Source organism: Primulina tabacum, chromosome 15 (assembly GCF_025594145.1).
Source record: "Primulina tabacum isolate GXHZ01 chromosome 15, ASM2559414v2, whole genome shotgun sequence".
NCBI classification, from domain to species: Eukaryota; Viridiplantae; Streptophyta; class Magnoliopsida; order Lamiales; family Gesneriaceae; genus Primulina; species Primulina tabacum.
This window is the reverse complement of record NC_134564.1, coordinates 2,737,504-2,764,097: the sequence shown is the minus strand read 5'-3', so window position 1 is coordinate 2,764,097 and position 26,594 is coordinate 2,737,504. Positions and strand designations below refer to the sequence as shown.

General features: G+C 34.6%; 3 protein-coding genes and 2 pseudogenes across 4 annotated transcripts; 1 reads left to right on the top strand and 4 right to left on the bottom strand.

Moving 5' to 3' along the window:
* Positions 1 to 619: 619 nt before the first annotated feature.
* Positions 620 to 26,119, bottom strand: LOC142528112 (uncharacterized). 2 transcript variants are annotated; one of them, XM_075633190.1, is made up of 4 exons: positions 26,045 to 26,119; positions 2,084 to 2,299; positions 1,383 to 1,656; positions 620 to 1,114 (listed from the first exon to the last, which is right to left on the bottom strand). In XM_075633190.1, exons 2-4 carry the CDS (start codon positions 2,250 to 2,252, stop codon positions 781 to 783), a joined length of 777 nt encoding a protein of 258 aa, XP_075489305.1. In that variant the 5' UTR covers positions 2,253 to 2,299; positions 26,045 to 26,119; the 3' UTR covers positions 620 to 780. The 2 variants fall into 2 exon arrangements, with proteins under 2 accessions (XP_075489305.1, XP_075489304.1); XM_075633189.1 differs by lacking the exon at positions 26,045 to 26,119 and adding an exon at positions 2,780 to 2,973.
* On the bottom strand, positions 6,265 to 7,323 carry LOC142525779 (uncharacterized). Its single transcript, XM_075630071.1, has one exon. It carries the CDS (start codon positions 7,321 to 7,323, stop codon positions 6,265 to 6,267), a length of 1,059 nt encoding a protein of 352 aa, XP_075486186.1.
* LOC142528114 (LL-diaminopimelate aminotransferase, chloroplastic-like) lies at positions 9,132 to 13,322 on the top strand (annotated as a pseudogene).
* LOC142528109 (squalene monooxygenase SE1-like) lies at positions 13,652 to 16,447 on the bottom strand (annotated as a pseudogene).
* LOC142528113 (uncharacterized) lies at positions 20,783 to 25,460 on the bottom strand. The gene is made up of 8 exons (XM_075633191.1): positions 25,364 to 25,460; positions 23,367 to 23,533; positions 23,136 to 23,248; positions 22,370 to 22,448; positions 22,057 to 22,290; positions 21,837 to 21,926; positions 21,555 to 21,747; positions 20,783 to 21,369 (listed from the first exon to the last, which is right to left on the bottom strand). Exons 2-8 carry the CDS (start codon positions 23,508 to 23,510, stop codon positions 21,017 to 21,019), a joined length of 1,206 nt encoding a protein of 401 aa, XP_075489306.1. The 5' UTR covers positions 23,511 to 23,533; positions 25,364 to 25,460; the 3' UTR covers positions 20,783 to 21,016.
* Positions 26,120 to 26,594: the final 475 nt, after the last annotated feature.

Genomic DNA, 26,594 nt, shown 5'->3' with positions numbered 1-26,594 from the left:
CATCCACTAGTACTGCAAACTCATGGCGAGGTTTGTTTTCCAGAACGCATACTTTAAATTTCTACATTCGAAAATCATGTTGTATTTTCTTTTCTTTTTTAAATTGTTAGCCAAAAATGCAATCTTTAGCTCTTTTTTTTTAAAAAAAATCGTATTGGATCATCATTTTCAATTCATATGTTCTTCAAAATAAACACAATTTTATGCTTGAGATGCAAAGTAACGAAAACGCCAGCTTTTCTGAAGCTTAAAACATCCGTATCATTCAAATATATATAAACGTCACCTGATATCGTTTTTGCTGGCAAATAACTAATACAATAAAAAAAAATATCTTAAAAAAAACCAAAAATATGTAACTAACATTCAACCTCAGGACATATCTTTGTAGCAAGGCTGCACAGCGTGAGAAACGTCAGAAACAATATGAAACACAAGTTGATCATTCTTTCGCTATATTCGTTGCATGTCCCGAAAGACGATATGACAAAGGTCAGAAGAACGCAACTTATAAATTCATTAAAACTAAATAAGAAATTTAAAATTTTCCTAAGTTGAAGATTCACCCCCTCCAAAGCACGGCCTGCACTTTTGCATAATGCCATTGGAGGTTCTGAGATGAAATCAAAGATAAAAATCAACAGCTTCAAATTTTTTACAAAATAGTTCTGCGCATTCTTCGATGTAGTAAACATGCATATAAATATCAATGAGATCAATACATGATAGCTAAGTTTGAATTGTCCCAACCATATGAAACAATTCTTAGGTTACAAACTATCATATGCTATGCTTTCTCTTTTTCTCATCCACCAGCGTCTTCTTCTTCTTCTTAGTCTTATCTTTCAACTCCTCTCTTGATTTGTGTTTCTTGGAGTGATGCTTGCTTAGGCCCATTTTCTTTGCTTTCCGCTTCTTATTTCGAAGGGATTCATCATCTGATGATTCAATATACTTTAGCGAAACAGGCTTTTCTGGGCCAAGCAAAACACGACGTTTTATAAGTTCCTCGTCAGGGCTTTTTGATAGAAATCTTTTAGAATCAGGAGATGAAGAAAGATAAGGACCGGTTTCATCCATTCTTGAGCCAACCGCACCCCTGCCTCGCTTGGTCCTACAAATTTAAAAGAAAACATACCGAGTTTATGCAAATTTTTCTGTGAGAATAATCGTCCCATCAAATTAAATACATAAAAAAATCAGGGGCTGATCCAGCGATGAGTGAGGGGCATAGGATGCCAAGAAAAATAATTGAGTTTTTTTTAAAAAAAACATTAAACAAGTTTCACCCTTCAAAATCTACAAAGTGACCCCACCTTTGCCTCCCTCTCCCAAATTGTTGAATCCACTACCGTTCAAAACATAAAAGAGAGAAAAGAGACCTTGATTGTAAAAACTCATCCACCTCGTCATCCTTCAAACCTTCGCCTTCAATTGAAATTCGATCATGAAAAGTTCTTGTCTTGGATGAATCTGAAGCACTTGCATTTGGTTCCATTTCATCGCGGCTACTATTCGAACTACTTTGAGATACAAAAATATCACCACGACCTCTCCCACTGGCACTTTCATGTCTTTTCCCTCTAAGTCTAGAGTCCAGCTCCAGCTGTTTCTCCCTCAGACGCCACATCTCATTTACCTCAACAACACGATTGGCTGGGAATAACATTTTAAAGAGAGATTATTTAAACACAAAAATTATCATCAGAACAAAAAATAAGATCTATGGAATCAATAGTGAGCATTATTCCCTTTAGGCGCACTCTCAGAGCGTCTATGTGTGCATGATTTATTTTTTATGATTAAAATTTTTTTCCGTCCACATTCAAAAAAACCAACCAACCCAGTAAGGCGCCACATATTAAAAAAATTGAAATAAATACAAAAAAATAATCTTTCATATGTGAACCCCGTACAATCACAGGTCGTGAGTGAATAACTATGATTTCTTAAATGCAATGTAAAAATTCGCATAATTGTTGAAAACAAGGTAAAACTAAATCTGAAAAAAAAAATTTTAAATATTCATAGTCCTCACAGATTTAGAAAATAAACATAAAATAAATTCGATATTAAATCTAACCTTGTTGCACACCAAGTACAGTTGCTGTCAAGAAACGGGAGTTTGGTCTACTCCTAACAGTGGGCTGCCGAAGATAGGCAAGAGTACCTTCGGACTGAGCTTGACGACGCAATTCCGCTGCCTCCTTCAAAAGTATGGCAGCAATTCTATTTTCTGTTTCCAAATCCATATCTAAACCTAGCTGCTACTCAAGCTTCCAAATAAAAATAAGAATCCCTGTTAAGATAGAAGCAATTCATTACCTTTTTACACAGTCTGTAAGCCTTAAATTATAAAAAGTACCCATATAGGACCATCAAGAACTAGGAAAACTTTAAACGGTGTAAGAAAAAAGATGGAATAACACTTTAAAACATTAACAACACAATTTAACGCATAAGGTTAAATTATTAACTTCTCGACTTCCTGTAAGCCTTAGATTATAAATATATCACTATTAAAAATCAGCTACACAATGGAATTTGACAACCAAAACTAACGAAATCGATCAAACTCAATCGCCAATTTTCGGAATGTGTGCTTTCAAAATCGAGGACAAGAAGAAATTTACAATATCCAAGTAAATAATTCTCTGGATTTAATTTAACGACAGCGAAAACTCCAAATCATAGATTGAAACGCAGTCAATAACCAAATTAGAATACAACGGAAACCATAAACTAGGGTTCTTGAAGCAATGAAAGGGGGAAGCTGAACCTGATTGATGAAAATGCACGTAGGATTGACCTTGATTGGAAAATTGCGCAAATGAAAACTGATATATTTTCCTATACAACAAACGAATCAGAACGATTTCGCGAGAATTAATTATTGAACAACCCTAGAAAAATCGCTTCTCGATATAATTTGGAATTCGCGAGGATTTAACAATCAGTATGAACAGCGAGGAAGTTTTATGACAATTGGGCTTATTTAAGAACCCAAGTTGCTCTTGTAAACAATTGGGCTTATTCGATGTTAGCAAATAATTACAAAGTTAGGCCCGGCCCAGAGTGAACTATTTTTGAAAATACGCAATATATTTAATGAACTAAGATAGATTTTTAAAGAATAGATAAAATAACACTGATTATGTTGTGAATAGTAGAGAATATAGAGAAGATAGAATGATTTTTTGTGTGCTTTATTCATCATTGGAGACCTCTATTTATAGATTAAATTTACAGAACTTGAATAGGTAACAATATCAATAATCATCTATAATATCTTTTCTATAATACTCCCCCCCCTTAGATGATTATCGACTCATTAAATCACTTCTAAGAGATGTGGGAGTTCAAATGCTACCTCGTTAAAACCTTGTCAGTAAAAACTCAATGGAAAAATCTGAACGAAGGAAAAAGAGTACAACAATAGATACTCCCCCTGATCTCAATCATCTGAGATCCTTCAACTGATGCATCCCTATCTTGTGCACCAATTTCTTGAATGTTGAAGTTGGTAATGCCTTTGTAAATAAGTCAGCTACATTGTCGCTTGAGCGAATTTGATGGACGTCAATATCACCATTTTCTTGAAGCTCATGTGTATAGAAAAACTTTGGTGAAATATGCTTTGTTCTATCACCTTTGATGTAGCCTCCTTTTAACTGCGCAATGCAAGCAGTATTATCTTCGAATATTACTGTTGGGTCATCTTTGGCTGTTGGGAGTCCACATGATTCTTGAATATGTTGTGTCATAGATCTCAACCACACACACTCCCGACTTGCTTCATGCATTGCAATGATCTCAGAGTGATTTGAAGACGTCGCTGTTAAGGATTGCTTCATCGACTTCCATGATATAGCAGTGTCTCCTCGTGTAAACACATAACCTGTCTGGGATTTAGCTTTATGTGGATCAGAAAGATATCCTGCATCTGCATATCCGACTAAAGGAGACTTTGATTTTGTCAAATAAAATAATCTCATATCTAAGTGTCATTGGTGCATTGTTCATTCCTCTTTCGTACAAAAACCCATCTGTATCCTACTAGGATTACATTTTCAGGTGTTCGTACTACATGTCCAAACACTTTATGTTTTTCTAGTGAGTCTAATTCAGTTTGTATGGCCTTCTTCCACTTTGGCCAATCATCTCTTTGTTGACAATCCTTAACGGATAGTGGTTCTGGGTCTTCATTATGTATGATGTCAAGGGCGACATTTAGGGCAAAGACATTGTCAACAATTGTGTTATTTCGATCCCACAATTTTCGAGATGATATATAATTTATTGAAATCTCATTATTTTTATGAGAATTTGATTCTTCAGGAATAATATTATCCAAGTTTGGTTCATTGATCTCTCTTACTATATCATCCAAGATTTCTTCTTCGGGAGCTTTTGAATTTTCTTTCTCTTGTACCTTTCTTTTTCGAGGTACAATATCCTTTGAACCAATTGGTCGACCACGCTTCTGGTGTATTTTAGATTCATTTGCAGGTTGAATAATAGCTGGTCCTACGGGGACATCAATTTTTACAGGGGTATTCTCTGCATGTATATGTGACTTTGTCACATTCTTTGTATTAACAAAAGCATCGGGCAATTGATTTGCAATTCTTTGCAAGTGAATGATTCTTTCAACTTCTTGCTCACATTGATTATTTCGAGGATCATAATGAGATAGTGTTTTCTCATTCCAACAAATCTTTTGTTGTTCTTCGGGACACAACTTTATTTCTCCTAGATTTGGAAATTCCAATTCATCGAAGTGGCAATCTGCAAATCTCGCAGTAAACAAATCTCCTGTTAAAGGTTCCAAAAATCTAATAATAGATGGTGAATCATATTCCACATAAATCCCAAGTCTACGTTGTGGGCCTATTTTGGTTCGCTGTGTAGGTAGGAGAGGGACTTGTACTGCACAACCAAATACTCGAAGGTGAGAAACATCAGGCTCTCGACCATAAGTAAGTTGTAAGGGTGAGTATTGATGATAATTAGTTAGCCTTATACGAATCAATGATGCAGCATGTAATATGTCATGTCCCCACACAGATGATGGAAGTTTGGTTCTCATCAATAATGTCTAGCAATTAATTGCAAACGCTTAATAAATGACTCTGCTAAGCCATTTTGTGTATGGACATGGGCAACCGAATGCTCAACTGAAATCCCTATTGACATACAATAGTCATTAAATGTCTGCGATTTAAATTTAGCAGCATTATCAAGACGAATTGTCTTGATTGAGTGATATGAGAATTGAGCTCGTAATTTAATAATTTGCGCAAGTAATCTAGCAAAAGCTATATTTCGAGTTGAAAGCAAACTAACATGTGACCATCTAGTAGACGCATCAATCAATACCATGAAGTATCGAAATGGTCCACATGGTGGGTGTATAGGTCCACAAATATCCCCATGAATTCTCTCCAAGAAGGTTGAGATTTCAACATCAATCTTTGTAGGGGAAGGTCTTATAATTAGTTTGCCTTGTGAGCAAGCTACACATGGATAATCATTGTGTAAAAGAATCTTCTGGTTCTTTAGAGGGTGTCCATGTGAGTTAATTATTATTCTGCGCATCATTGTTAGCTCTATTGGTCAACAAACTTCTGGTTTGTGACAATGTTTGCTTCGACTGTTTTTATTGTTGTAAAATACATTCCAAAGGAAGTGCACATAATTTTTCTTTTATCTGCTTCTGGCCAGATATAATAGATGTTATGCAAAGGTATTCGAAATTATTTTCATTTAATGTTTCAATATGGTATCCAATTCGGCAGATGTCTTTAAAGCTAAGCAAATTTCTACTGGATTTGCTCGCATATAGGGCATTTTCAATATATAGGCTTGTATTATTTGGTAAAATGATTTTTGCCTTTCCATAACCTTCAATAATTTTTGATGCACCCGATATTGTTGTAACATTCTTTTCAGCTAATGTTAACTCCAAAAAATACCTTTTATTTTGAAGAATAGTATGTGTTGTACCACTATCCACTAAGCATTCATCATGACATTTCATCGTTAATCTAAAATAAAAATATATTTCAATAAGCTAAATTCAATAAATAATGTGTAAAGCTTTCAAAGGAAATATTTTATTGAATAATGAAAACATTTATTGAATAACAAAATAAACCTCCATGACAAATCCTAAACATGAACTGAACATCAAAATAAAAACGAGACCACGATAACCTAATAAACAATAGAAATTCAAAGTAGGAACAAGAGCAATGAAAGTAATTACTTATTATTTTTTAACACACCACCACCAATCAAATTATCTATATTTCCATCTGGATTAGCAAAGAAATCAGAGACGTCCAAGTGAGTTATATCAATTGGATCATCATTGTCCACAAAATTTATCTCCATTTTTCCATTTTCCTTGATTGATTTTTGGTATAGATTCACAAGATGTTTTGCCGTACGACAGGTACGAGACCAATGCCCTTCCATTCCACATCTATAACATTTTTCTTCATATACTTTGGAACTCTTCTCCTTTGCTTCTTCATTATTGAAATTCCACTGCTGGTGGCTTGATTTATGTTTCTTTCCATTTTGTTGCTGATAGTATCTTCTTTGGCCACGCCCACGCCCACGCCCACGTCCACGTCCACGTCCATTGTTATGATTTTGAGTGGAATTAGCATTCACTTCAGGAAATGCAATTTCATATTCTTCAGGAAATGTAGTTCCATTTGCTTCAGGAAATGGTGTGGATCCAGTTGGGCGCATTTGGTGATTTTTCATGAACAGCTCATTGTTTTGTTCAGCAACTAGTAAGCATGAGATGAGTTCAGAGTACATTTGAAATCCACGTTCACGATATTGCTGCTGCAGGAGCACGTTTGATGCATGAAAAGTGGAGAATGTTTTTTCTAACATGTCTTGATCAGTGACTTTCTCTCCACAAAGTATCAGTGTGGAACTAGTCTTGAATAATGCAGAGTTATAGTCACTTACGGACTTAAAATCTTGTAACCGTAGGTGCATCCATTCATATCGGGCTCTTGGGAGAATTACAGTTCGTTGGTGGTCAAATCTTTCTTTTAGATTTCTCCAAAGCTCTCGTGGCTCTTTCACAGTGAGATATTCGACTTTCAACCCATCATTGAGGTGATGACGGAGAAAAATAAGTGCCTTTGCACGGTCATGCTGGGACATTTCATTTCCTTCTTTTATTGTATCTCCTAAATTCATAGAGATAAGGTGGACCTCGGCATCCAAAATCCATGATAAATAATTTTTTCCAGTCAAGTCAAGTGCTTCAAATTCAAGTTTGGTGATGTTCGTCATTGCAACTTAAAAAAAAATTATATAATTAGAATCATGGCATAAATAGAGTAAAATTGCATTACTATTATTGAAAATAAATATTATAACAAATTATGAATGTTACTACTTTTACTATGCAATTTTGAAATTTTGTTATTTTATTTGTTAAACTAACATCGATGCAGGTGTACATTGAGATGTGCTCAATTAATAATTTATGTATCTATTACAAATTGCATTAATTACAAATTGTAGCATTATAAACTAAAGAAAAAAATAAAACTCTTTTATGCACAATTATTCTAAATACGTAAAACAAATATCACAGAATCATGCCCAACTTCGTAAACAAGCCATATATTTCTTGAAAATGAAAAAATCCAACACTTTGGACTTAAAGAAATTATAATAAAATTTATGTCTTAAAAAAAATTACTCCCACACCTAGAATTTCTCACACCACTGCTACGGTTGTGAAGAATTATTATTATTATTATTTTTTGGTCCAATTGATATCAAAAATAGTGTTGTGATTGACTCAAAAATTATCATAAAACTAGTAAATACTAGTATTCACACAATATTTTAGCGACTATTTAAATAATCAAAATCCAAATAATATAAATCTTAAATAAGCAATCCAAGATATGAAAAAACCTTAAATCAAAACAACAATACATTTATAATCAATATTCTTCAAGAATATTATCGAAACATATGATAGTTATCTAAATTTTTCAGGAATATGATAACATTATATTTTATATCAATATTATTCATAGATATTGATCTTCGAGAATATTGATAAATCTTATTCATCTATATTTTATTCATAGATCTATCAATATCTTCAACATAAAGTTGTGTTGTGCTACTTCAGGAGCATCAACATAAAATTAAAAGTTGTGCTTCTTCAGGAGCATCAATATAAATCTATAATTTGTGCTGCTTTGGGAGCATCAATATTAAATCTAAATATTGTGCTTCTTCAAGAGCATTCATACAAGAATAAGAATAAATTATTTATAAATTTGACCTTGAATAGCACTCGTGCTGATAACGTGTTGTGAATAGTAGAGAATATAGAGAAGAGAGAATGCTTTTTTGTGTGCTTTATTCATCATTGGAGACCTCTATTTATAGAGTAGATTTACAGAACTTGAATAGGTAAATATCAATAATAATCTATAATATCTTTTCTATAATATATTATAAATATTAGATTAAATATAATAAAATATTTATGAATTAATAATGCTAAAACCATAAAATTTTATTAATTTTAGAAATATTAATTAATCGATTAATATATTATTTTAAAGGTAATCTTTTTGATGTAGCGATCATAAATTCACTGATGTTTGTATCATATTAATATATATATGTATATATTCACAGTACAAAATTTTAAAACTTTTGGCTCGAATTCAGTTCAAATTAAAGTTCGAGTTTGGCTCAAAAAATTCGAAGATGTTTGTAAACTATTTGAATTCTTGAAAATCAATTAAAAGACCCAGAAGTCAATCATGTTTATAAACAATGGTTCACATATCTTAGTTTGGAAACATCCAAAATTACCTTAATGTATTCGAGAAGCATTCTTTCTCAAATTCCATATCTCTGCAAAATAATGTAAGTATATGTCTTATGATTATATTTATGATCCATTCGCGAGCCCATTTCGATTCAAAAAAATTCAAACATATTCGAGTTCGATTCGAATTCGATAAACTCAAATACAAATTAAATATTTTTCGAACCAACTCGTAAAAGTCATGAATAGGCTCGATTCGCTTACTTCTCTAATTCATTTAGATATGGATTAGGGTTCCTGCCCAGATTATTTCACATATATTCAAAAATAGAAATGTCGGCTTCACTTCAATCGGTCTTCTCTTTACCACTCTCACTGCGAAACTGCTCGCCAGTGCACACGTTCTCCCGGCTGCTTTCTGAAAATGTCTGCAATTCAACAGAATCTTTCCACATCTATGGCCTCTTCGGCCTCCAGTTTCATCGCGAACTACAGCTTTGAGAACATCAAGTACCAAGTTTCTTTCTTTACGTTTTTTTATTGTTTGTTTTATTACAAGTGAGACAGTTTCCGATTTTATTTTGTGGTTATTTGGTTGCAGGTCCACGAATATTTGGATTCCTGGAAAATTTAAAGCGGTAGTGAAATGTGTTGCCGCGCCTGAGAGAACAGGTGATTTATACGTCCGGTTATTGAAGAATAATATATTTTCTTTTGTTTTTTTAAATACGATGGTGCTCCTTTGACGAAGATTTTCATCGGCAATTCTCTTGTGGTGCATGCTCTATTTTCTCTTCGATTTAAAAAATTAAAATGATGAATATTTTCATCACCAATTCTCTTGCCGTGCATGCTTTGTTTTCTCTTCGATTTTAACAACTTTGGTCGTATAATGTGATTTTATCCGTTCTTATTTTGGATAATTTTTGACATTTTTATGGCATTTTTCAATATACCAGCCTTTTGAATATTTTTGTTTTGGTTTATTCTGTGTTGAATCTATTAGAGCTGTTCGAATTTTTATTGTTGGGTTCAGTTTTTTTTAATAACTTTTCTACAAATGCTTTACTTGTCTTGTCCAGGCTTACATGTGTTTTTTCTCTTGAGTTTGGTTTATTAAATATGATCTGTTCGTAGTATATGACTCTATATTCAGCTATTTTGACTATCATTTCTGCATTTGATAAGCTTACAAGACGAAAGTATCTCGCAACGAAAACATGGCTAAACTTCAAGCTGGCTACCTCTTCCCTGAGGTGCTGTTTTAAACCCCTTTACTTTATTATCTCTTAGCTATTTTTGAAGCATTACGACATTTGTTCTTAGATGATGTGATGGCTTGATATGTATGTGTATCATCACATATTTATTCGGTGGAGTAAATTGAGTAAAGTGAAGTTCTTCCTTTTGTTAGCTCAAAAAATTATATATGTGTTGCCCTTCTACTTTTACTTTTGAGTGAGAACGTATATTTTTTTACCATTTTTATCCCTATATTAGATTGTCAGAAGAAAAGCTGCACACACGTTGAAACATCCTGATGCTCAGATAATCAGCCTTGGAATTGGGGACACCACCGATCCCATTCCGGAAGTTATAACTTCTGCCATGTCGAAGGTATTGATTGCAGTAATGTTTATGGAGCTCTCTGAATATTATGAATCGTCAAGTTCTCAGAGAACTCCAAGAAAAGCACTCGGAACCTGTAGGTTTATTCAAATAAGTTAATGTTGTCTTATGGTGGCTATTTTCTGTATCTGAAAATTTACTAATGTAGAAAATTTTGGTAGAATCATGTTACTTTAAAAAAAACCCTCATGGCTTGATAATGTGTTTCTATTTGTTGGTTACTGTCTTTTATATGTAAATTTACGTACTTTTTCTTTGAGTTGATCATGATGGAACCTTTGTTTTGCAATCTGTGTCAGCGATTGTATGGGCTGTCAACTGTAGAAGGTTACAGTGGTTATGGAGCTGAACAAGGAGAAAAAATCGGTGATGGACTTCTTTCTTTTTCTATGCGATCCTATATCTGTGCCTAGCTTTATGTTGTTTTGATACCTACATGTTGAGATTATTAAACCGCTTTCTTTCTCTCACAGTCGCTTTCATTTGTTGATGTCGTCTTTTTTCGTTAATTTGTGGTCAAGTTAATGTCTGAAACAAAGTTTCTCTTTATTGCTTTTACAGCAATTGAAAGCTTCCATTGCAGCAACCTATTATGCAGACCTTGGCTTAGACGAAAGTGATATTTTTGTCTCCGACGGCGCAAAAAGTGACATTTCTCGCCTTCAGGTTTATTTTGTTTATATGTACTTGCTGCTGTGTTTTAACCATCTACATGATTTTTACTTAGGAAAAATTTCCTTGTGATTGAATAATATCTCTGATGACTGCTTTTTATTAAAAAAGACTTCAATTTGTGGAACAATTTTATTGTTTCTTCGAGGCAGGTTCTTTTCGGATCTAAGGTGAGGATAGCTGTTCAAGACCCATCATACCCGGTAAATATGTCAATGAATGCTTAGATATCATTATACAATAGTATGGTTTATTGATTAAAAACTATTCTTTGTAATTTAGGCATATGTGGATTCAAGCGTAATTTTGGGTCAGACTGGGCTATTTCAGATGGACATTGAGCAGTTTGAAAAAATTGAATACATGAAATGCACCCAGAAAATGGTTTTTCCCTGATTTATCCACCGTTGGTCGGACCGATGTCATATTTTTCTGTTCACCCAATAATCCAACTGGTTATGCTGCCTCAAGAGACCAGCTGACAAGACTTGTACAGTTTGCTAAAGAAAATGGATAAATCATAGTCTATGACTCTGCTTATGCTATGTATGTATCTGATGATAGTCCAAGATCCATTTTTGAAATACCTGGAGCTAAAGAGGTTAGTTTGGAAAGTGATTCTTGCATGTAATTCTTCCATATTAGTTCTAGTCTTTTGGTCTTTGTTAATTTCCTGCATTAACATTGGGTTAGACATTGTGTTGGCTTTCGGAATTTTTTAACCATCTTGTAGGTTGCGCTCGAAGTTTCTTCCTTTTCCAAGTATGCTGGTTTCACTGGAGTTCGTCTTGGTTGGACTGCAGTTCCAAAAGAGCTCCTGCATTCTGATGGATTTCCTGTGGCGAAAGACTTGAACCGCATCGTTTGTACTTGTTTCAATGGTGCATCTAACATTGCCCAAGCCGGTGGTGTGACTTGTGTTTCGCCTGAAGGCATTAAGGTTAGTCCCTTTTCTCATTTTAAGATGCATGCATTAAGCACCCTCTAATAGTTTGCTCCTGTAACTATAGAGTCATGGCATTTTTTGTCCTGTTTGTATGCGCTTATTGTTATCGACTATAGCCCTATTTTTTTGCCCCAACTGCTTTTTTTGTTCCTCGAAATCACTCAATTTCATTACGGCAATTCTTACCGTTCTGTTACTTTAACTCACCTTCCAACCGAATTGAAACTGCTGAGTTGGTGTTTTAATTGAGGTTTTGGTTGTACTATTTATTACACACTTGGTTTTTGAAAACAATTATGCACAAATTGCAGTTTAGAAAACTGGATTGAAACAGCTGAGTTGGTGTTTTAATTGAGGTTTTGGTCGAACTATTACACACTTAGTTTTTGAAAACAATTATGCACAAATTGCAGTTTAAAATCTCTATCTACAGATAGATCTTATATCATTTGAAATATCCTCACATCTCATTGACATGTGACAAGAAAATTAAATCACAACCGAATTATGTATACTTCGATAAAACATCGAGGGTAATCATTAGGTATTAAAAAGTCATTAATTGAAAAGCCCCGAAAGAGAAAATTGATTGATTCCTGCAAAGACCAAAAGTGATATTTTTTGGAGCATACTTATAGAATAAAAAACTATAGGTGATGCATGATTAACAATGCAACATCTCACTAAGTTTTGAAGTCAAAATTGCATTCTACACGAAAAAAGCGCATCCATTAATTGAAAGATCAACATGAATCTCTCTATCTGCAGGCCATGCATGAGGTGGTGGGATTCTACAAGGAAAACACCAGTATCATAGTCGACACATTTTGATTAAGGTTTACGGAGGTAAAAATGCACCGTATGTTTGGGTACACTTTCCGGGCCAAAGCTCATGGGATGTTTTCAGTGAGATTCTTGAGAGGACCGATGTTGTTGTCACTCCTGGCAGTGGTTTTGGACCTGGTGGTGAAGGTTTTATCAGAGTGAGTGCCTTCGGGCACAGGGAAAATGTTTGGGAAGCCTGTTAAAGATTCAAGCCGTTGTACAAGTAACAGTCAGACAAGGTACGTTGGTTCGAGCCATTTGAACCTGATTTTGGAGAATCAGAGTTGATACATTTAAACACCCGTGTCTTATTAATTTATTAGGCAATTTGGTCTCATAGCTCCTCTGGAGAAGAGAGAATTAAAAAATAACAGAAGACCCAACTACGGTTCTTTCAAAACCATAATCAAAATCGGAATCTGAATTAGGACTTGCGGTTTGGTAATATTAATGAAATGGGACGAATTAATTAATTCAAAATCTTTATATATAAATAATCCTCTAGCCACTCTCCCCCGGTTGATTTGACACAAAATAATCACACAAAATGGACAATTATATACGGATTCGACGATGATAATTTAAAAGACAATCCCAGAATCCTATATGGCATGAACACTTGCATAAGCAAGAAATAGATAACCACTGGCATTTATGGATTCATTTACTAAAGGTATCACGCTTCTTTCATTTTTTAAACTTCAATTACGCAAAGCAAGAACCCTTTACGGACTTTTCGGGGAAAAAAGAAAAATAGAACAACTACGTAAGAAAGATTTTCCTTTTTCCATTTAAGATAGTTAGACAATATATTTTATTTGTGATGATTTAATTAAGTGGGGGGATTTGTAGAACGCTGGAGCAGTAGCATGGAAGAGCGTCTGCATGACTCCCTCTGCCTTTATTATTGGCAAAATAATTTTCGATGCGCTCTACAGTTTGAAAATCATTAAAATAGACATTAGTGTTTTGTGTTGAAAAATGAGAACTTTTTATGAATAATGATGAACAAACAAAGCTAGATTTGTGATATTCATTCATTAAAGGAACACACCAAGAGAAATATAGCTCCCAAACAAATCCTTTTTGGAGAATGAATCGGCAGCAATAATCGGCCAAAAGCGTAGACAGCAAGAACGAAGAAATGTGGAACGAGGCTTAAAGGGTGTGGATTCAGACCAGAAAGCAAAGACACAGGGCCATTGGAGAAAATGCCTCCAAGACTCAAATAGTCGAAACATGCTCGTCGCATTTCCTGTCTTTCATGGTCTGGAGGTTTTCAAAAAACTTCGTAAACAGTTCCGGCTAATATGTTAATTGTAGATGCCACAGGCTACAAACCACAAACACATAAAATGATCATTAGTCAAAACCAGTAAATATTTATTAAGTTAGGAAAATAATGAAGTTCGATAATCTTGAAGTCACCTTCCTAAGGGTGTAGAAGGATTCAAGATACTTCGTTAGTGTAGTTGCATTGTGTAAATCATGTATAGGTTTAAGAAGATCGCGAAGAATGACGACGTCTGATAGAGCGACTGTCATTCCTCCTCCAGTTAGAGGATGACGCATATTAAAGGCGTCTCCTATCAAAAGTGCACCAGGAGTACGATGAGGATTCGCAGGCATGCTTCTGGTTGGCATGGTTCTTAGGTTTCCTTTATCAATCACAACTTTAAAGAAATCACGCAGCCGTGGTGGAATCTGAGTTAACATATGTTTTTGTCAGTTTTCATGACGAATTCATGCCATGTGAGGAAATGAAACCTCTGTGTCATTGAAAGTTAGAAAACCACAACACTTTTTATTCCATTTCATACTTAACGAGTAAGAAGTCAGCGTGTGCATTTGGTCGATTTTGTTATTAATGATGGAACCAAACTTTGTTCGAAATGACTGAAATTTTCACAGAAACAGAACTTACCGAATTCAACTTGCACATAACCAACCTAATCGAAAGAATGATCAAAGTGATTCATTTATTACTCTCTTTCGTGAAATGGGATGAGAAGTGTTACCTTTTTTATGTTGTGGTGAAGAGTGATTTACTTATAAACGTGGGATGAAAGTACAAGATTTGCGCAATCTCAGGCATGAAATACCTGTGGAGCTACCACTGTCTTCAAGTAATTAGCCATCTCACCGTTGGCAATGGAAGGCACCTTCTTTCCGGGGATTTCAACCAAACAACGGATCTCAGTACTGCTGATCGCGTAAAACAAGATCGGTGACGGATCTCCAAGAATTACATGCCCATGATTAGCAAATGGAAGCTCGCAATTATCCAGGATCAAACCAATGAAACAAGACTGGTTTTCCACCTAGAATCACATCAAGTCATGCAAATAACCTTTTCATTTAGGGACGTTCCCTAAATAAAATTTTAAGATAATGACACAAGAGAATACTTCAATTTTATCCTTAAGGCACATCTGAATTTACCTTGGGAGTGCAGAGAAAGCTTCTCAAGTTTGAAAAACAACCATCACAAACAAAGGTTAGAGGAGCATAAGCTGTTATTTCTCAGCCAATCTTGTTTTTGTACTGCACTCCTTTAACCACACCCTCTTCCTCAACCAAGGACGTCACTGTTCCTTGTTCGAGTCTAATACTAACACAAAATGATGTCTAACTATTGCAAGAGTAATCGAATATAGCGAATAATAGAAAGATCTATGAAATTATATACTTTGAAAGAGTGGGAGCCTTTTCTTTCATCCTCTGTATGAAACGGCCATTATGAAAACTTCTCCCGGAGGAATTTAAGCCAACTTTGTCCAAGGAAAAATATAGCACTGCATTTCTACCATCCTTGTAAAGGGTAAATCCAAAAACTGGTTGAGCTTCAATATGGCCGACACAATCTGGGTTCAGTTAAATTTTAAATAAATGGACCCAACCAAATTGCAGTACCATATATAAATGCAAAAATATTCTGAGGAACTGAAGTGAGGGCGACCAAAGTTTGGGAAAAAAAAAGCTGCTGATGCAACAAGGTAGGGTGTTACCTTCTAAACCCATCTCAACTAATTTTAGGTACCCTCCAGGCTGTAGAAATTCCCCAACTATACGATCTGGCTCGCTTAAGTCTCTTTCAGTGAGATGAACTTGGCGACCCTCCTGCTGTTACATATCAAAAGATGATCATAGAATATAATCAGAATCTTTGTTTATGAGGAAGAAGATATGAATGAAAACTTTTCTCTTTGTTAGGAGTCCATGCACGTACGTAGTAATAGTTTATGCTTTACCACATTTTACCTCAAGTGTAACCGGGAAACTTGGATTGGATACATGTGCTCCGAAGTAATATTCATATTGCTTATTACCTTGCCAAGAGTATAAGCCAGAGCCGCCCCGGCCACGCTAGTACCCACGATGATAATGTCAGCCTCTCCGCCTGTCTCAGCGTGCCGGGCCGTGATGGAGCTGTCGACGCACCTATCTTTATATCTTGTCTTCAACCCTATGATTCTCTTAAAAATGCATACGAACAACAGAGCAATCAAACCACCGACAATATACTAATCCACCACCATTTTATGATCGATCAAATGTACAGATGATCGATAGTTCAAAGAAATATTACTGTGTTGTATTCAATTTTAAATAGTACAAGTGATATATACGGAGGAAAAGTGTAATGCCCTAGATTGTATGTGGATAAAATGAAAAGATGAAGTGTTGCTTGAAGAAAGAGACCGCACCCGCGCCTAGAGAAGCACCGCACCCACGGTGGATAGGCAGAAAGTTGGCCATTTTTACAGTAGGGTCACCGCACCCGCGGTCCAGAAGCAGCGCACCCGCGGTGCTGCTACAGTAGTACTACCGCACCCGCGGTGCAAACCAGACCGCACCCGCGGTCGGCGATGCTAGGATATTGATAGGGTTGCCGAGAGTTAAGCGCACCCGCGGTCCGGGAGAAGCGCACCCGCGGTACCCTGTGCGAGAAAGCCACACTTGATTCTTATGTTGACACATGGCATATATATATATACACTTGGGCTGAGTCATTCTTTCTTCAGATTTGCTGGAGAGAATCGAGAGCTATTCCAAAAGAAGTGAAAGGTTTCTTTCATTTAGACTTGAAGTTGTGCAAAATATACTCATCCAAACTTCAATACAAGCATAGATTTGTGTTCCTTGTATCAAGAGCTATCTAAGGATGTAAGTTTGGTTAAATTTCAGCATGATTTAGATTCCATATGTTGAAAGAATTATAATATGATAGTTATATCGTGTTCTTGACATATTGAGCATAGTATATACACAACCGGATCGAAGAACGGACGTTGTATGCTATTGTAACTATTTTCCAGCATGTTTAGAGTTAACTTGTGCAGATTTTGAGTACTATCATATGCTTATGATGATGATTATGAGTTGAGACCTATGAATTATTGATATATGTGGGAGTTGGATTGACCGGTATTGAGAAATTACGTCGTTATGCCGTCAAATGGTACCGAGGTCAAGTATTGAATTGGATATGTGTTGATTGAGATTAGAGATTGATAGAATATGTATCAACATTTCCATTTCAGATTTGGTATTGACAGATTCGTCTTCGAGACTTTGATTACGACACAGATTGTGCGACGAAAGGTATAATTCATGTTTTGTTTGGGGAAGACACAACTCAAATGAGATTCAACTTGAGTTTCCCAACCAAATCACATACTAGAATTGTTGTTTATCTTTTGATATGAATTTGATTTGTTTATAGATTTATATTCAAATCTCTTGATAGGATGCTGTCTTGTTTATAGATTTATATTCAAGCCTTTGAGATAGGAGAGTCATTGGCAGACTTGCCAAACTAGATGTTCGGTGGTATCGACCCTTCGGATCAGATTCACTCCGATTGTAGACATTCGATACAGACATGACCGAAGTCTAGGAATAAGACGTACAGTTACCCCGATTGGGAGAGTAGGTGACAGACAGTGACGTCTTATTCACACCGGGATCCCTAGAGTAGAGTCGAGTCGAGTCAAGACATGATTTGATTTGAATTGCATGTTTATATAGATTGGTTTCATAGACTATGGAGCCCATTATTATTGCTTTGCTTTGAACAAGGATTCGATTAATCCCGAAAAAAATTGAGTTAGAGCCCGGGTCCCCACAAAAATTGCAGTGCAGTGCAGTGCAGTGCAGCAACGGCAGGGATTCTTCTATTGCAAAACGTGTGATCACCAATCAACATTAAACGTTTCCATGTATTATTTTAGTTTTATTTACCGCACTCACTCACTCACACATGTCGGCAATATGTTAAATGTGAATTAAATTGATGAGCAGACAAATGGTGGTTGGCTACTTGTGCAGTGGAAGTTTCGGTATGGGTCTTCACACAAACGAAAAACTCTATAAATATAGTTCTCTCCTCTCATTTTGAAATTATCCATTCTTCGAGTTTTCTCTCGTCTTATAGCATTTAAGTGCTTAACTCTATAATATTTGTGAGGTATTTGTTCTCTTGTATTAAGAGAGTGTGTGTTCTATTTGGAAACACAGTGAGTGATTTGTACATCATAAAATATTATAGTAGAATTATTTTCATATTACCCGTGGTTTTTATCCTAATAATTTTTAGGGATTTTTCACGTAAATCTCGGTGTCCAATTTATTCTTTATTTTCATATTTATTATTTCAAATTACCCCACGTGGAACCAACAACACACACATCCTTTTAAGTGGTCAATTTTATTTTTTCATCCTCTTAACTCGTCAAATTTGGCGTATCCTTTATTTTCTGATTTTTAATCCTATTTCGCCATAACACTGATATGGCGGCGAGCAAATTAACAATGCATTTTACATGTAAAAATGCATTTTACTTGAAAGCTCGTCCATTCTTCGAAAGAGCAACATGAATTTCTCTATCCGCAGGCCATGCATGAGGTTGTATGCTTCTACAAGGAAAACAATGGCATCATAGTGTACGCATTTGATTCTCTTGGATTTAAGGTTTACCGAGGTAAAAATGCACCGTTTTCAGTGAGATTCTTGAGAAGACCGATGTTGTCACTCGTGGAATTTGTTTTGCGAGAGCGATTCGATGTTTCTACGTATTATATTCAAAACATTCAACATATAATAAAAATAAAATTATATTCGATTTTATGTTTCTACGTATTATAGAAAACGTAAAAAAAAATATGGTAAAGGTATTTTTGACGTTGGGAAAGTCTAATGTTCATATTAGTTTCATGCATTATGCATGTATATTAGCTTCGAAGAAACTCATTTGAAATGCATTGTCCAAGGATGTACATTTATCCACATATGTCGAGTTTTACAAACATCAAATATTAAAATTAAGAAAGAGTAGCGTGTAAATAGATGAGTTTATATCATTCATTAGACAAGTCTTTTGAGATGATACCTCTCTTGGGTTCATAATGCTCTCGTTGAGAGTCGACGTAGCCGGAATTGACGGATAATATGACCAAAAATGAAAATTATGTGAGTTATGAGGTCAAAAATGTTGTTGAAATTTTTTGAGTGGAATTGATTCTTTTTGATAATTAAATTGATATTTCAAATTGAACGAGCTCTAATATTTTATGGAAATGTACTTAATATATATGAGCTTACGAACTTGAGATTATGGGTGCTCAAACTTCGGAGATAAAACAGAAAAAACCGAAAATCCAAATGGAAAAAACCGAATACCGAACCAAACCGAAAGTCGAATTTTGTACTTCAGATATAAATGTTAAAACCAAATTTATTTGGTTCCGTTTCGGATTATATATACCATAATCGAACTAACAAAAAACTGAATTTTCATTAAATTAATAATTTTATTTATATTATATATTTTTTGAGAATGATATTTAGTGAATGAAGAATATTTTTAATAATTTTTAGTTGATTGTTGTTTATTTAATAAATCATTTAAAAATGTAACATATCTTATAATATATTTATATTATTAATTTAAATAATTGTACGAAAACCGAGATAACCAGCCAAAATAACCGAACTGTTTGATAGAAAACCGAACTGAACCGAAGGTAAATGAATCGGATATCGATTATATATTTCTAAAATCGAAAATGAAAAAAACCGACCCGACCCGACCAATGAACACCCTACTCGAGACCGAATTTAGGTTAGAATGCTCGATAATTAAGTTGGAACCAAACAATTTGATCGAGCTAAAAACAATCACCACCAAAAAAAAAGTGAATTATAGAGCGATTTTAATAACTTTTGAATTTTTACGACTAACCGACCCATTACTCAATTGTTGGTTTATGCTGTTCATTATATTTTCAATTGAGTATATTCCTAACAAAGAAAAAAAATACTCAGATGACTATTGAATAGAACCCACCCAGATCAAAATCGCTCCTGATTTTAGCATTGTTTGTCGCCACATTAGCAGTGCCACATCACCTCATCATTTTCCGGAAAAAAGTGAGGATACATGGCCCGGCCAAGAAAATATTAGATACCCGGAACGGAACGCCTCATTTTTAGCCTTGCTCGCCACTCGTCCCAAAATCCGACGGATAAAGGTCAAAACTTCTCTTGTGAGATTTCACGAATTTTAATTTTTTGCTCATATTTAGGCATATTGTGAGACTTCTCACAAACCGTCAACTGTAATCATATTTAAAATAATATTTTTGAAATAAAAATAACATTTTTACGAGTAACTCAAATAAAAAATCCGTCACGCCGTCTCATAAAAAATTTTGTGATAATAATAATATTTTTTGAGTAAGAAGATATAGTGGTTTGAAACTTGAATCTGAGATCTCATATACACCAAATTTGAGATCTTCATACAAATCCAAAACCTCACACCAAATAAAAAGGTATAACATACCAATGTAACATAGATTAAGCCCAGAAGCTCACGCACACCTTTGATAAAATAGGGATCTTAACACGAGAAAAAAAAAAAAAAAAAAAACAGAATTTAACATGACCGAAAGCCAATTAATCAATCTAATAAAAATTAGATTTACAAAAATATGATGTCCCTTAATGATGCTTGAGAATTAAATTTGCATCAAAACCTCATATAACTTCAATTTCATGTATATTCACCTCCTTTGTTACTCAGAAAAGACTATTCTTGTGAATTTCAGCAGTGATCTTCTCCACTCTTCTCGGTTCCTCTCAGCTGAAACTTCGATTGATTTGCAGGTAATGGTGTTCTCGTTGGATTAACAGATACAAATGCAACACTCTTCTTTGTTGGGCTTCTATGTTTCACAGGCTTAACAAGAGGAGCCGTGCTACTAGCAGTTAATGAATCATATTCCATCAAATTTTCACCGCATGTTTCAGATTTATGGGAAACCAAATTAAAACTCGATGATCCCGCACTATGTGAATCATTTTGAACACGCGTTTCAAGATGGTTCACTGAACTTTCTTCACCAACAATCGGTTCTGCTGAAACAAGCTCCACATCTATGGGATCAGATTCATCTACTACACAAATAAAAAAGGGAAATAACATCATGCAAACACACCAAATACATTAAGCTACAAGAAAGATATCCAACAGAAAGAAGAGGAAAGGAAAAGAGGAAGACTAAAGGTCCATGAAAACTTCTGTAACCCCGTCATTGAATAATGTATTAATATAATACATCACATTGATTTAGAGGACGTACCTCCAAGGAAAGCCTCAATATTAACGTATTTTATATTTGATGGCTGTATGAAGATATTTTCTTCGCCATCCTTCTCTTGACTTTTTGATTCAGTTTCATCTGTCCTCTCGACTAACACATACTTATCTATTTGCCAAATGCAGTCTAAAGTCACGGTAGCTTCCATCTTCCTAGGATAATATTCTCGAAATAGCTGTTACATGTATCGAAAGCAACTTTCGAAATCAAAATGAATGTGTTGCATGAGAGAGATCTCTTTTGCATGAACTAAAGCAGACTAACCTCAAATCCCTCTTGGTTTAATTTTATAGTATGTTCCCTTTGAGAAAGAGAAGAAACATAATTATAGACAAGAACAACATCAACAAGTACCTGCGTACATAATCAAGGCAAACAATGTTCCAAAATACTTTTCTATGATTAAAGCGATGAATATGACAAAAAGATTCTTAAAGGGGAGAAATCTGGGTGTGTGTGCTGTAAGATACACAGTTATACTTACTTGTTGAACTAATACTCGAACGCGCGCAAGCACGGCCAATGTAGTCAGGGATAACTTCATAAAAAATGATTGAGCAAGCAGTGTAGATATCTCCCTTAGAATTGTTAAGAGAAAACATTGACAAAGAACATTTTGGTTGATTTCATGCACATCACAACTACATACAAGGATAGAGGCTAAACTAAACACCAAAATGAAAGGATACATAGCTGCCCTCAACAGGGGCTCAACCATCTGCAATAATGCATAGTCTACATTACGACTAAGAGTACATTGGTCCGATAAAAGGAAACTGAAAGTTTGAAGGAAAAACCTGTGACAGTAAGCGGGCAGCTCCCAAGAGCCTCTCCAGAAAATTGTATTTGCCACCGTCGCACCGTCTCCTCTTCAAACTGAAGCCGCAAAAACAGCAAAAATTATTATACAAGAATTTCCTTTCACATGCAAAATTGATCAACAGATACAAATAATTAGTAATTAAACTTTAACTACATTACCAACAGATGAAAATGAATAATCTAGTGTGTTGTAGTTTAGTTTATTCTCCTTGGCATATGATAAGAAATAGGTATATCATAAATAAGTTTTAAGATGTCCTCCTTCCAAAACTATATTAATCTAGTGAAATATTCATACACCAAGACGAGAATTTACAAAAAAGAGTGGGAAACACAACAGAAGCCTTAACCAAATATAGTTTCTTCACTAGAAACTTTAACTAATATCATGACCCAATCACTTAAACCGTGTAATTCAACCCCGATCCAAACTCCCAAACTACTAATAAATCACTGCTCAAATTGATTAGCTAAGTACTCACAAGATACATTACACAAGTAAATAGTTATAAGCAGAACAATAATGGATAATTGCCAGTGACCATAAAAATGGCCTACGAAAATAACATAAGAATTCACAAGTACATGTTTAAAACCACAAGGGTCGCCAACAAATAATATAACACAAAGGGGATGAGCATTTGTAAGACTGGTGCATATAAGGAATTCAACGGAAGTAGTATAGAAAATAAGAAAAACTGAGAATAAATAGAAGAAAACAGCAATAAACGAATATAAGACCTTTCCAAAAGCTGCACCTTTTGCTGTGGTTTATTCCCGTTGATCACCAAGAAAGAGGCGTCCAATATCTCCTCCAAGTTCACTGATTTCAGAAGGTTCAAATCTCGTCGAACCTACCCGTTAAAAAAGAACAAAATACGTCGCAAAACAATAACACAAAAGAAAGAAAACTCGCCACTTCAAACCAAGCCACATTCACAAGGAAGATCAAAACGCGGAGCGAAAAAGAACCTTCAGCACATATTGAAAGTAAGAGCATCTTCGATGTTGGTTTTTGTGTTTATAGACAATTCTCTCAAGAATGCCTCTTTCCGTTACTATCTGACCCAGAAACGACTTCAATCTCTGCTCAACTGTTTCAATATCTGTAGCCATATGCTTCAATCTGTCTCCGGCACCTAAGAAAAAAGCCCAAATTTCTCAAACAGAAGAACTCGAGGAATTGAGAAGCTGCGATGATTCTTAGCAGCAATTGAGAAGATGGGTCGGGGATAGTCGAGTTTAAGTCCAAATGGGAAGAAACGAAGATGCAAATTGAAGTTTCTGTGGTTAGCTGGTGTTGACTTGTGTACGTGTTCTTCCGAGATGACTGGAAACAGAGGCGGGAGACACAAAATTTGGGCCGTGGGGTCACTGGTTAGCGCTTTATGAGTTTTCTTAATAATAATATTATAATAATAATAATAATATATAAATACATATATCTCCTTTGTTTTTTAAAATTAATTTAACTAATAATATCAAATAGAGGATAAAATAAAAAACTAAGCTACAAAATATTGTTAAAATAAGCATTAATTCTCTATCAAAGGAAAATTAAAACAAGGTGAACACTAATTAGACTAAAATAATGATTTGAATTACTTACAGATGTAAAAAACTTGGTAGTTCACTATATTTCGCACAATTTCAATTTTAAATCATTTTTTGGGGAATTAATTATTAATTAGATAATTGGTTATATGATAAATATAGTTACTCTTACGCAGCAGCATTGGAAATACGAATAAAAGAATTGATCCTATTTTACACTTCAAAATGCAATCGTTAAATAGAAAGTGGCTCTCCTCAACATAAAAGTAAAATTAAAGTCAATTTCACAAAATTTACAAGATAAATCATGCAGAGCTCAACAGAGACCAGCTTTGGAAATAGCCATCGTGCAGAGGACGCGGTTTAGCAATTAGCGACGGTTTTAACCAACACCGTCGCTAATTTTAATATTTTTTTTAAAAAAAATTAGTTTTATAATTATATGTACAAAACCTTGTCTGAAGGTCGACGATGTGATTATCCAACTGCCTATGGATCATCAAAATGTGATGACATTGCTAAACCGCGTCCTCTGCACGATGATAAGTTTCTTGGTCGGAGCACTGTTCACGCGAAAAAATTCAGATAGATTGTGACCTGACTACAAGCTAACAAAATTTGTCTGACTCCCTCTGCCTTTATAATCCGCAAAATAATTCCACTACAAAAAAAAGGTGTTAAAAAAACCGTCGCTATTTAAAAACTTGCGACAGTTTAAATCATCGTTACTTAGCGACAATTTAAACCGTCGCTAGATCACAATCGTCACTAATTTGGTCACCGTTTTAGATCGGCGACGGTTTAAATAAAAACCGTCGCTAATCGCAAATTTTCTACAAAGGTTCACATTTTCGGTCCATTTTTCTCCACACCACTTCACATCTGCGATAAAATTCTCTCTTAGACGATTTTAGTTTCGATTAGGGTAAGTTTTTTTTATTCAATTCTTGGTAAAGTTCTGACTGTTGGTTAAAATCATGAATTTTGTTAGCTTGTAGTGCAGGTCGTTTTCTAGCTGAATTTTTTGCGCGTGCACAGTGTTCCGATGTCTTCTACATTCATATTGTAAGTTTTTTGTAGATTTATACATAGTTTAATTAATTTGTTTTTATTGCATGTTATTTAGAAATTAAATAATATATATTACATGTTTAATTTGTTATTAAAACCAACCAACCCAGTATGGCGCCACATGTTAAAAAAATTGAAGTAAATACAAAAAATAATCTTTCATCTGTAAACCCCGTACAATCATAGGTCGTGAGTGAATAACTATGATTCCTTAAATGCAATGTGAAAATTCGCATAATTGTTGAAAACAAGGTAAAACTAAATCTGAAAAAAAACTTTTAAATATTCATAGTCCTCACAGATTTAGAAAATAAACATCAAATAAATTCGATATTGAATCTAACCTTGTTGCACACCAAGTACAGTTGCTGTCAAGAAACGGGAGTTTGGTCTACTCCTAACAGTGGGCTGCCGAAGATAGGCAAGAGTACCTTCGGACTGAGCTTAACGATGCAATTCCGCTGCCTCCTTCAAAAGTATGGCAGCAATTCTATTTTCTGTTTCCAAATCCATATCTAAACCTAGCTGCTACTCAAGCTTCCAAACAAAAAATAAGAATCCTTCATTACCTTTTTACACAGTCTGTAAGCCTTAAATTAGAAAAAGTACCCAAATAGGACCATCAAGAACTAGGAAAACTTTACACGGTGTAAGAAAAAAGATGGAATAACACTTTAAAACATTAACAACACAATTTAACGCATAAGGTTAAATTATTAACTTCTCGACTTCCTGTAAGCCTTAGATTATAAATATATCACTATTAAAAATCAGCTACACAATGGAATTTGACAACCAAAACTAACGAAATCGATCAAACTCAATCGCCAATTTTCGGAATGTGTGTTTTCAAAATCGAGGACAAGAAGAAAATTTACAATATCTAGGTAAATAATTCTCTGTGATTTAACTTAACGACAGCGAAAACTCCAAAACATAGATTTCTGCGCAGTCAATAACCAAATTAAAATACAACGGAAACCATAAACTAGGGTTCTTGAAGCAATGGAAGGGGGAATCTGAACCTGATTGATGAAAATGCACGTAGGATTGACCTTGATTGGAAAATTGCGCAAATGGAAACTGATATATTTTCCTATACGAGAATTAATTATTGAACAACCCTAGAAAAATCGCTTCTCGATATAATTTGGAATTCGCGAGGATTTAACAATCAGTATGAACAGCGAGGAAATTTTATGACAATCGGGCTTATTTAAGAACCCAAGTTGCTCTTGTAAACAATTGGGCTTATTCAATGTTAGCAAATAACACCAAGTTAGGCCCGGCCCAGAGAGATATCGCTGAATATATAATTTTCACACGTATTAAAAAAAGTGTTCAAAAATAAAAATAAAATAAAAATTCATTTAACGTTTATTAAATATTTAATGAATATTCTAACAGGATAAAATAAAATTTTGAAAATACGCAATATATTTAATGAACTAAGATAGATTTTTAAAGAATAGATAAAATAATACTGATTATAAATATTAGATTAAATATAATAAAATATTTATGAATTAATAATGTTAAGACCATAAAATTTTATTAATTTAAAGAAATATTAAT